The following is a 12421-nucleotide window of genomic DNA, read 5'->3' on the forward strand; positions in this document are numbered from 1 at the left end:
ACCTCTATTCGTTTTCTATTTATGGTTTTATTTTTAAAATAAGCGATTTGAGATTCTAAATCTTTTACTAAACTAAAGTTCAGAAATAACTTGAGGGCTTTTAACGGTTGAAATTTTTATATTGCGTCTTATTTAGTTACAATGTTAAAAAATGTGGAAAAAATCGTCCATGACGGCTTGGACAATCTCAATCAGTCGCGCGGTGGCGCTTACGGAGGACGGACGCGTGTCAGTTTTTTGGCCGTGACAGTTCGCGATTTGTCAATATTTTTGACAATGATGACTTTGATGAGTCACAGTATAATAATATCAGTGTTACTGGAGAAAGCTTAAATTTTTGATAATTAAAAATTATCAATTTTGTCTACCTATTGAAATTTAAATCGTTCGCATCCTTTTAAACGAAGACTCTACTCATGATACATAGTACATTCCTCAAATATGAGACAAAACCAATGAGTTAAAATTACATTTTAATAGTACTTACATACAATTGTCTTACACTCTTTAGAAGAGCACACTGACACAAATAAATAATAAAAAATACTGTCTAAGGTCTGTAGCTAAAGGTCTAAGCTGTAAGATGAATCTTCTAGCCAAAAAGATGGCAGATGCAGCAGATGTCAACGGATTTAAAACTGGAGTTCATATGACTCCTTGTAGACTTGAGTCTCTAGAGCGTCCCTTCCTCCACCATGCGTAAGAATTTTCACGAAAATACTGTCTAAGGTCTGTAGCTAAAGGTCTAAGCTGCAAGATAGAAAAATCTTCTAGCCAAAAAGATGGCAGATGCAGCAGATGTCAACGGATTTAAAACTGGAGTTCATGTGACTCCTTGTAGACTTGAGTGTCTAGAGCGTCCCTTCCTCCACCATGCGTAAAAGTTTTCCAAAAATACTGTCTGAGGTCTGTAATAAAAGTCTAAACTGCAAGATAGAAGAATATTTTAGCCAAAAACATGGCAGATGCAGCATATATCAACGGATTTAAGACTGGACTGGCACCACCTTGCAATGTCATCCTCTCATTGTTATCTGTAATGTAAATTATTTTTAAAATGTATTTAAAAAATAAAATTTTCGTTTTATTATTTCAATAATCTGACCTCTCAACTCAACTACACTACACAAACACCTTTGTTCGCAACTGTACTGACGAAACCTCGATATTATACCGTTCATTTAAGATGGCAAGCTTTTTGCTGCGGTAATGCACTCCAGGTAACCGTGTGTGATGCTTATTGCTCATACTGATTTTCGATACAGAGCCCCGTACATACGTTATACATAAATTATGGAAAGAAAACACCCAGACCAATACAAACAAATATGTATGCAATTTTAGTATGATATTTTTATTTATTAATAAACAAAAAGACTGAACAAAATTGATGCGTGTACTGATTAATGTAATTAACCACATGCAAAGCTTTGTGAATTGCAACAACTATAATTTATTATCCAAGCTCTAAATAATCGCTACTACGAGTAACTGATCATAAAATGTTTTTCCAATCGCTCAAGCTCCCGAGGATCTATCTACCGATAGGTCGGGTGACGTAATCTTGAAATTCTTTTAGCCGGCGCGGAACTTCCGGAAGGTCGGGTGACGCCACGCCTCTTTGAACCGTGTTTACTTTGGCAGTTATATTCTATATTTATTCGATTCTAAAATATATTCCCAAAAATTTTGAAAGTTTTTTTTAATTTGTATCACTTGGATATGATTTGTATTAGAAAGTGCTGTGAGTATGACGCTTGAACGGAAGGAAGTCAACCTAACCTAACCAACTGCGTATTTCTATACTGTGTAGCCGCGAGAGCTCTTTGGCGCGCTGTCTTCGGCGAAGTATTGCCCGCGCAGATTTTGACAGCGCGAAATACCTACTTTAGCAGAAATACCAAGCCTTAACAACTTTATAACTGTGCTGCGCGCTTACTGTCCAACTCGTTAACAACATTATAATATTTGCTATCACGAAATCTTGGTCACAGTTTCAGTTATTTGCGGGGGAGAAAACGTTGATTCTACGTAAGCTCTGTAAACATTTTAATATAAAAAGATCATAAACAGGTGATATAACACTGCTAGTGATATTTCCGCAACAGGTACTTATACTAGGAGGAACGAAGAAAATCTCATTAGCGCTGCGCATCGATCCAAAGCAACACACGACAATGGAAAAGCAATACAGTGATGGCTTGGACTACCCAAAGGAACTGGACAATAACGACAGATTGGGACACTTCAGACAACGGTTCTTTTTGAAGAAAGGAGTGATTTACATGTGTGGCAACTCCTTAGGGCTCGCCTCGAAGGACGCAGAAGCCATAATATTAATTCTGCTGGACAAATGGAAAGACCACGGCGTGAAGATTTGGAACGTTGACAACGGAAAATACTACATGTACTCCGAATGCCTTGCCAAGCTGATGGCGCCTTTAGTCGGGGCTGAAAAGGATGAAATCGCTTTCGCTGGGAGCACCACCACCAACATCCACCAAGCTGTTAGTACTCTTTACAAGCCCACTAAAGATAGATACAAAATTTTAGTAGACGACATTAACTTCCCAACAGTGTGCCTACCATGAGTTTACGTTAGGTGTGCTCGCTAGCGACTGCGTAAAAAAATGACATTTAAATGTATGACATATTGTGCAGCGCCCCTAGCGGCTACTTTCAAGAAATAAAATCTTCATAGAATTTTTTGACGTATTCGCTAGCGAGCTCACCTAACGTAAACTCATGGTAGGCACACTGATCGATACGCAATTGACAGTCAGGTCAGATTGAAGGGCTACGATCCCAAAGACGCTGTGAAAGTTGTTAAAAGTGTTGAAGGCAAGTTTTTGAACGAAGATCAAGTCATCGAAGCTATGACTGAAGATGTGGTACTGATTCTGCTGCCGACCGTCTATTACAGGACGGCTCAAGTGGTAGACATGGCAAAGATAACAGCCGCCGCTAAGAAAAGAGGAATAATTATTGGCTGGGATTTGAGTCACGCTGTGGGCGCCGTTGAAGTGGATCTCAAGTCTCTGGACGCTGATTTCGCTGTGTGGTGTACGTACAAGTACTTGAACGGTGGTCCCGGAGCGACTTCTGCTCTGTACGTGAACCGGCGGCATTTCCAGAAGGTTCCCGGATTGGCTGGGTGGTTCGGCAACAGGCACGAGACGCAGTTTCTTCTGCGGCAGGAGTTCGACCATCAGCCGGACGCCAGCGGTTGGCAGATCGGCACGCCCTCGCTGTTGGCCATGGCAGGCTTGGAGGCTTCATTGACCATGTTCAACGGCTATTTGATGTACCTTATTGAGAAGAAGCTTGTGGAGCATGGGTTTACGATAGGGAATAACAAAGAGGACAGTAAGAGAGGTGGCCACGTGTGTTTGGAGCACGACGAGGGGTACCGAATCAGCCTGGCCTTGAAGGCGCGCGGAGTGGTGCCGGACTTCAGGGACCCCAACGTGATCCGCCTGACCCCCACGGCTTTGTACACAAGTTACGCCGAGGTATACAATGTGGTGGATATTCTATTGGACATTATCAAAACTGAGAGTTACAAACAATTTAGTGTTAAGAGAAACTTGGTTGTATAACATTATGTATAATTTTTTTTGTATCATTTAACAAATGTAAAGCTTTAAGGTATAAAAATAATACTTATTTTATGTGATAGAGCAAAACAGAGCAATTAATATAATTAAATCATCATCAAATAGCTTTAAGTTGTTGTTCTTGCGAGGTTAAGTTTGATTATGTAATAAAGTTTATAATAAACGGTAACCGAGGAGGTTAAAATGAAAACAGCAAATATTTTGGTTTTCGTTATATTTTAATTTGAAAATAGGCTTAAACTATTTAACTCCAGCTGCAATGTGATTATAACTTAAATTCTTTCAATTTATCTCACTATTATCCAACGCATCTATTTAGACAGGTTTCTGATTTTGCTTTACGCACATCCAGTGCATTCTCTATTTCTCTCGCTGACATACCTTCGAAACTATTATTTATTTTACATCCAAAAGTGGTGAACCTTCGGAAAAAGCTTGGCTCTCAGAACCAAGACCTAATTTTGAAGGAAAAAACTAAACTGGATGCGAATATCACAAAATGCTTTTCTAATTCAGACACATAATTATTACACTATAATCACACCACAACTTTACATTTTATAAATAAAAAAATAATTATTATATAATAATATTGTAACAAATGTCAAAACGTCAATTTCAGCGTAGACCGACCGAAATATAAAATTCTGCTATTAAAAAAGAATCTAACAATGTTTTTTTGTGTAATTTTTCGTACTTACAACTTAGATGGACATAGCAAGGAAACCTAATATATTTAGACCTTAAACATTAAACATCTCTTCTATTTATTATTTACAGTAATTTACATCACAAGAGTAATGTTGTATGGTGGTCACAGCGATACAACATTGTTTTTTATATTATTTTTGCAATTATTCTAACGTAAGGAACTACAAGTAAGATCACGAGTCTGAAAACATCTTTCTTACAAAATAATACACAAATAGACATTTCGTATATTATATTTCAGTATCAAAACCATCCCAGTGTTTAACTACTGTCTGCTTATGATACTGAAATGTAATATACCGTAATCAACCAAGTTGGCACGTATTTTTCGAAATGCTACTACCTGAAGAAGCTTGAATGTAATCAAAAAATAAGAATGAAGTTTTCTGCTAATAAAATTACAGATTTTCTGAAAAGTGATCTTTTTGTTTAACAAATCAATCCATTTTCATTTATGTAGTGCTAATTCTAGTAACACAATATTCACAATAAAGTGCGCAGGTTTAAATATGTTTTGTCGTGATATTTTTAATTAACACTAACGACAACTAAAAATGCACGATAAATCTACAGGGTGTTTGGTAAATGGGTATATGAGCCGACACTAGCCCATGTTAACATGGGCATATAAATGTATGGTATGTATGTATGGTATATGTAATGGTATGGTGAAGTCAGAAAATTGATATCTTTATTTTTTATTTTTTTATTTTCATACAAATCGGATTTTATAAAATTTATTTTGTATGAAAATTAAAAAAATTAAAATGATGATATCAAATTTCTGACTTCACCATACCATTTATATGCCCATGTTAACATGGGCTAGTGTCGGCTCATATACCCATTTACCTAACACCCTGTATACACAAACAGTTCACTATCGCTGACGCTGAAATAGTCACAGTATCTGCACACTTTAGTGCTTATCGTGCATTTTATGCCTATTGCAGCTATCAGCCGGGAACTACAATGCACGTAATGTACTTTACTATAAAGACGATCAGTCTATAGCAAATATTGTACTTGGACAACAGAGGATTTGAATAGAAACCACACAAATTCCGTGCTCAATTTGATACCTCACGCTACTAATTTATTGTTTTTTAAAACAACGCAAAACAATTTCGATTAGTTTCAAAAGAAAACACTATTTAATTTTGCAGTTGTTACAAATTATTTTAGTAGCACACGCGTCTATAGATTACTGAAGATAAAGTAACGCCAAGTCTGAAATTTTTGAACGACAAATAGTGTCGCCAGTCCTCAAAACTAATGATTTCCCATCTTTGTAAAGCGGAACAGATTATTGACTGCTCACAAAAAAGCCAAAAGTCTCCATAATCTTATCTCTACGATCTCAATTTGAACTTTAACTTCCAGATGTTTGTTTTACTTTGCCATAGCACCGCATATTTTTGAAAATGTTTTTGTGTTATTCGTACCTTGCAGTTCATTTAATTTTCGTATTCAGTTACGCCTTAAAATGGCTGATTGTCTATGCTGATAATGCTGCTCAAAGACATCAAGTTCTCCAAAGGGCCAACATCGAAATCTCAATAAAAGCACTTTTCACTCAACACCTACGCTATAAGACTGTTCAGTCATGGGCATTAAAATGTAAATTCACTATGCATCATCTACAAAGCAAACTGAACCTTACCCATGACTGTATTAAGGTATTTTTGTTGAGATTTAAATAAGGATAGTCCCGGCAGGTTGGGAAGTGGTACCTCCGAAGCGTGTGCCGGCGGATCGGTTGAGCACAGAAGCGCGCGTCGCTCGCTGCCACCATACTCCTACTCGCTCACAGCGCATACTGAGTGACAGATGGTTGTGACACGCCAGTCTCGACTCTCTGCGGAAGATAATAAGGAATTAGTTATCGATTTTTTTATTACACGTGTGAAATGGCAATGCAATGCAATGTTGTTTTCTCACTGCACCTAAGTTAAATTATATTGTAACTGTATGTTTCCCAAAAATAAATAAATAAATAAATAAATGCCAGATTTTGTATGGAAAGTGGCGTCTTTTTTTTTTCGCGCGGCCATCGATTAAACTTTGTTTTTTGATTACAAAATAGTGTAATAAATCAAACTTACTATGGCATGTATACCCCTAAACTCAGTCTGAACTGAGTAACGAGCATAAGAAGTTTGATGATTTTCATACTAGATTTGCTTTTTGTGCGCAAGTTTTGTAAGAAAATGCAACAAAATATTGCGCTATTTTTTTATTGCGCTGATTCTGCTCCATACTGATGTCTGGAGCCTTTAATGGATGGTATTGTTTGTTTACACATACAATCTCACTATTTTGTTGCAATTTCTTACAAAACTTTGCGCGCAAAAAGCAAATCTAGTATGAAAATCATCAAACTTCTAATGCTCGTAACTCAGTTCAGACTGAGTTTAGAGGTATACATGTCATAGTAAGTTTGGTTTATTACACTATTTTGTAATCAAAAAACAAAGTTTAGTCGATGGCCGCGTGAAAAAAAAAAGACGCCAATTTCCGGCATTGTCTTTTCTGTAGCTATGATCCTATGTTAATTGCACGGACGCATGCACGCGTGTTTGTATAGAAAAATAGTATGGCTTAGGCTGAGTTGCACTTTACTTTAACTGGTTACAGTTAAAGTAAGGTTCCAACTCCTTGCCAGACCGTGTTTTTAGGATAGATGCCAAAGCCACGCTAATCGAAACTTCATGATTCACCAGCATTCTAACCCAACGTAAGTCTAACTTTAAGGTGGCTTTTTCTGTATATTCAATTAGACTGTAATTCTACTAACGTTATACCATTAAATCTGATTATTATGTATAATATTTGGACAATAATTAGAACTATTTTCCCCAACAGCCAGACAGTTTTGACAGTTCCAACTCCTTGCAGACAGTTTTTTTTAGGATAGCTGCCAAAGCCACGCTGACCCAAACTTCATGATTCACCAGCATTCTAACCCATATTGGAAGCATACGCTGACAAACTTTCAGCTTAATAAAATGACGTAGGTCTGGCGTTCACTAGCTCTTACGCCCGTATTCACAAACATTACTATGAGGCCTCACAGTGCGCGTGGACGCACAGGGTGACACACGAACCAATCACAGAGCTCTATTCAACGCTGTGCGTTCGATTTTCTTATTCATTTAAGCAAGTATCGTTTGTGAATACGGGCGTAAGTCTATTAGCTACGTGTGTCCACTGTCCTCAAACATGTGTATTGTGTACTGTATATGTTCCCATATTCAAAAATATCTGTAACATTTCTAATTTATCTACAAAGCATTCAGCCATGGTAAAGAAGCACGTGTACATATTTGCTTTGCATATCACGAGTATTCACTAAAATGCTGCTATTTTTTGTTTAAAAGTAGGCATTTCAATTATCTAAATTTGTCAACTAGCAACACGTCATTTATTTGTGATAGTGAAAAGATAAGATGGAAACATGCATACTATTAATAAGTACCAACATTTACAAACATTTTATTTTTAATGGTATTTCAAGTGAACAGTAGTGAGATAGGTCCGTAAAAATACATTCCTACATAATGAAAAAATAATATTTAACTTAGCAAAGTCTCTTAAATAACTACATTAATTCTTAATACTGCAGTGCAGTTCAGACAAACAACATTCGAATCAAGATAACCTTACACAATCCTACTATTATTATAAATGCGAATGTTTGGATGTCTGGATGGATGTATGTTTGTTACTCTTTCCCGCAAAAACGACTGAACGGATTTTGATAAAACTTTACAGTATTATTTTTTATAACCCGGAATAACATATAAGCTATAATTTATGACGATATGTGACAAACTAAATTTCACGCGGGTGAAGCCGCGGGCAAAAGCTAGTATTACATAATAATGAACATGATAATCTACAAAACAAAAGTGTGCCTTACTATAATGTTACATTGTGAATCCATTATGGGACCGCCCGGGCCCAAACGTAGTGCTCATACAAGCACTCTGCAACGGACAAAGTAATAAAACATAAACAGCGAGTTCTGTGTCAATATAAAAAAATCATAACCCTCCTTTTGCTTTGCCGTAGTCGGGTAAAAAATAAAGCAGATGGGTTCAGTTTAAAAGGAAAAATTAGGTATACTTTCGTTTAAGGATGGGTAGTTTGGGGTCATTGGACGAAATTCTATGTGCTCGGCGACCGGGCTTTAGTGTATTATTGTCAGTGCTGCGGCCTACGCAATACGCTAGCGCTACGGGCACGTGCAGGCGTGCTACGGGCCGCCCACGCTACGTACAGTTGTGGAGGCACCGAGGGCCAGTCGTCCATGGCGTCGCAGTACGCGCGGCTACAGTACGCTACAGTGCTACGGGCCGCCCACGCTACGTACAGTTGTGGAGCCGCACCGAGGGCCAGTCGTCCATGGCGTCGCAGTACGCGCGGCTACAGTACGCTACAGTGCTACGGGCCGCCCACGCTACGTACAGTTGTGGAGCCGCACCGAGGGCCAGTCGTCCATGGCGTCGCAGTACGCGCGGCTACAGTACGCTACAGTGCTACGGGCCGCCCACGCTACGTACAGTTGTGGAGGCACCGAGGGCCAGTCGTCCATGGCGTCGCAGTACGCGCGGCTACAGTACGCTACAGTGCTACGGGCCGCCCACGCTACGTACAGTTGTGGAGCCGCACCGAGGGCCAGTCGTCCATGGCGTCGCAGTACGCGCGGCTACAGTACGCTACAGTGCTACGGGCCGCCCACGCTACGTACAGTTGTGGAGCCGCACCGAGGGCCAGTCGTCCATGGCGTCGCAGTACGCGCGGCTACAGTACGCTACAGTGCTACGGGCCGCCCACGCTACGTACAGTTGTGCAGGCGCACCGAGGGCCAGTCGTCCATGGCGTCGCAGTACGCGCGGCTACAGTACGCTACAGTGCTACGGGCCGCCCACGCTACGTACAGTTGTGGAGCCGCACCGAGGGCCAGTCGTCCATGGCGTCGCAGTACGCGCGGCTACAGTACGCTACAGTGCTACGGGCCGCCCACGCTACGTACAGTTGTGGAGCCGCACCGAGGGCCAGTCGTCCATGGCGTCGCAGTACGCGCGGCTACAGTACGCTACAGTGCTACGGGCCGCCCACGCTACGTACAGTTGTGGAGCCGCACCGAGGGCCAGTCGTCCATGGCGTCGCAGTACGCGCGGCTACAGTACGCTACAGTGCTACGGGCCGCCCACGCTACGTACAGTTGTGGAGCCGCACCGAGGGCCAGTCGTCCATGGCGTCGCAGTACGCGCGGCTACAGTACGCTACAGTGCTACGGGCCGCCCACGCTACGTACAGTTGTGCAGGCGCACCGAGGGCCAGTCGTCCATGGCGTCGCAGTACGCGCGGCTACAGTACGCTACAGTGCTACGGGCCGCCCACGCTACGTACAGTTGTGGAGCCGCACCGAGGGCCAGTCGTCCATGGCGTCGCAGTACGCGCGGCTACAGTACGCTACAGTGCTACGGGCCGCCCACGCTACGTACAGTTGTGCAGGCGCACCGAGGGCCAGTCGTCCATGGCGTCGCAGTACGCGCGGCTACAGTACGCTACAGTGCTACGGGCCGCCCACGCTACGTACAGTTGTGGAGCCGCACCGAGGGCCAGTCGTCCATGGCGTCGCAGTACGCGCGGCTACAGTACGCTACAGTGCTACGGGCCGCCCACGCTACGTACAGTTGTGCAGGCGCACCGAGGGCCAGTCGTCCATGGCGTCGCAGTACGCGCGGCTACAGTACGCTACAGTGCTACGGGCCGCCCACGCTACGTACAGTTGTGGAGCCGCACCGAGGGCCAGTCGTCCATGGCGTCGCAGTACGCGCGGCTACAGTACGCTACAGTGCTACGGGCCGCCCACGCTACGTACAGTTGTGGAGCCGCACCGAGGGCCAGTCGTCCATGGCGTCGCAGTACGCGCGGCTACAGTACGCTACAGTGCTACGGGCCGCCCACGCTACGTACAGTTGTGCAGGCGCACCGAGGGCCAGTCGTCCATGGCGTCGCAGTACGCGCGGCTACAGTACGCTACAGTGCTACGGGCCGCCCACGCTACGTACAGTTGTGGAGGCACCGAGGGCCAGTCGTCCATGGCGTCGCAGTACGCGCGGCTACAGTACGCTACAGTGCTACGGGCCGCCCACGCTACGTACAGTTGTGGAGCCGCACCGAGGGCCAGTCGTCCATGGCGTCGCAGTACGCGCGGCTACAGTACGCTACAGTGCTACGGGCCGCCCACGCTACGTACAGTTGTGGAGGCACCGAGGGCCAGTCGTCCATGGCGTCGCAGTACGCGCGGCTACAGTACGCTACAGTGCTACGGGCCGCCCACGCTACGTACAGTTGTGCAGGCGCACCGAGGGCCAGTCGTCCATGGCGTCGCAGTACGCGCGGCTACAGTACGCTACAGTGCTACGGGCCGCCCACGCTACGTACAGTTGTGCAGGCGCACCGAGGGCCAGTCGTCCATGGCGTCGCAGTACGCGCGGCTACAGTACGCTACAGTGCTACGGGCCGCCCACGCTACGTACAGTTGTGGAGCCGCACCGAGGGCCAGTCGTCCATGGCGTCGCAGTACGCGCGGCTACAGTACGCTACAGTGCTACGGGCCGCCCACGCTACGTACAGTTGTGGAGCCGCACCGAGGGCCAGTCGTCCATGGCGTCGCAGTACGCGCGGCTACAGTACGCTACAGTGCTACGGGCCGCCCACGCTACGTACAGTTGTGGAGCCGCACCGAGGGCCAGTCGTCCATGGCGTCGCAGTACGCGCGGCTACAGTACGCTACAGTGCTACGGGCCGCCCACGCTACGTACAGTTGTGGAGCCGCACCGAGGGCCAGTCGTCCATGGCGTCGCAGTACGCGCGGCTACAGTACGCTACAGTGCTACGGGCCGCCCACGCTACGTACAGTTGTGCAGGCGCACCGAGGGCCAGTCGTCCATGGCGTCGCAGTACGCGCGGCTACAGTACGCTACAGTGCTACGGGCCGCCCACGCTACGTACAGTTGTGCAGGCGCACCGAGGGCCAGTCGTCCATGGCGTCGCAGTACGCGCGGCTACAGTACGCTACAGTGCTACGGGCCGCCCACGCTACGTACAGTTGTGCAGGCGCACCGAGGGCCAGTCGTCCATGGCGTCGCAGTACGCGCGGCTACAGTACGCTACAGTGCTACGGGCCGCCCACGCTACGTACAGTTGTGGAGCCGCACCGAGGGCCAGTCGTCCATGGCGTCGCAGTACGCGCGGCTACAGTACGCTACAGTGCTACGGGCCGCCCACGCTACGTACAGTTGTGGAGCCGCACCGAGGGCCAGTCGTCCATGGCGTCGCAGTACGCGCGGCTACAGTACGCTACAGTGCTACGGGCCGCCCACGCTACGTACAGTTGTGGAGCCGCACCGAGGGCCAGTCGTCCATGGCGTCGCAGTACGCGCGGCTACAGTACGCTACAGTGCTACGGGCCGCCCACGCTACGTACAGTTGTGGAGCCGCACCGAGGGCCAGTCGTCCATGGCGTCGCAGTACGCGCGGCTACAGTACGCTACAGTGCTACGGGCCGCCCACGCTACGTACAGTTGTGGAGCCGCACCGAGGGCCAGTCGTCCATGGCGTCGCAGTACGCGCGGCTACAGTACGCTACAGTGCTACGGGCCGCCCACGCTACGTACAGTTGTGGAGCCGCACCGAGGGCCAGTCGTCCATGGCGTCGCAGTACGCGCGGCTACAGTACGCTACAGTGCTACGGGCCGCCCACGCTACGTACAGTTGTGGAGCCGCACCGAGGGCCAGTCGTCCATGGCGTCGCAGTACGCGCGGCTACAGTACGCTACAGTGCTACGGGCCGCCCACGCTACGTACAGTTGTGGAGCCGCACCGAGGGCCAGTCGTCCATGGCGTCGCAGTACGCGCGGCTACAGTACGCTACAGTGCTACGGGCCGCCCACGCTACGTACAGTTGTGGAGCCGCACCGAGGGCCAGTCGTCCATGGCGTCGCAGTACGCGCGGCTACAGTACGCTACAGTGCTACGGGCCGCCCACGCTACGTACAGTTGTGGAGCCGCACCGA

General features: G+C 46.0%; 2 protein-coding genes across 2 annotated transcripts in view; one reads left to right on the forward strand and one right to left on the reverse strand.

Moving 5' to 3' along the window:
- The first annotated feature begins 2104 nt into the window (after positions 1-2104).
- LOC135079195 (kynureninase-like) lies at positions 2105-5434 on the forward strand. Its single transcript, XM_063973780.1, has 2 exons — positions 2105-2578; positions 2753-5434. Exons 1-2 carry the CDS (start codon positions 2178-2180, stop codon positions 3597-3599), a joined length of 1248 nt encoding a protein of 415 aa, XP_063829850.1. The 5' UTR covers positions 2105-2177; the 3' UTR covers positions 3600-5434.
- Positions 3815-12421, reverse strand: part of LOC135079495 (uncharacterized) — a 50350-nt gene continuing 41743 nt past the window's right edge. The window contains exon 22 of the mRNA XM_063974151.1: positions 3815-6186. Within this exon, the coding sequence (XP_063830221.1) occupies positions 6185-6186 (2 nt within the window). The 3' untranslated portion in view covers positions 3815-6184. The remainder of the gene's footprint in view (positions 6187-12421) is intronic.

Source organism: Ostrinia nubilalis, chromosome 16, assembly GCF_963855985.1.
Source record: "Ostrinia nubilalis chromosome 16, ilOstNubi1.1, whole genome shotgun sequence".
NCBI lineage: Eukaryota > Metazoa > Arthropoda > Insecta > Lepidoptera > Crambidae > Ostrinia > Ostrinia nubilalis.

Excerpts from the sequence above, each read along its gene's own strand:
- LOC135079195 (XM_063973780.1), top strand. The coding sequence starts at position 2,178 with ATGGAAAAGCAATACAGTGATGGCTTGGACTACCCAAAGGAACTGGAC. Across the intron at positions 2,579-2,752 it reads GACATTAACTTCCCAACAGT|GCACACTGATCGATACGCAA; the intron begins GTGCCTACCATG and ends AACTCATGGTAG.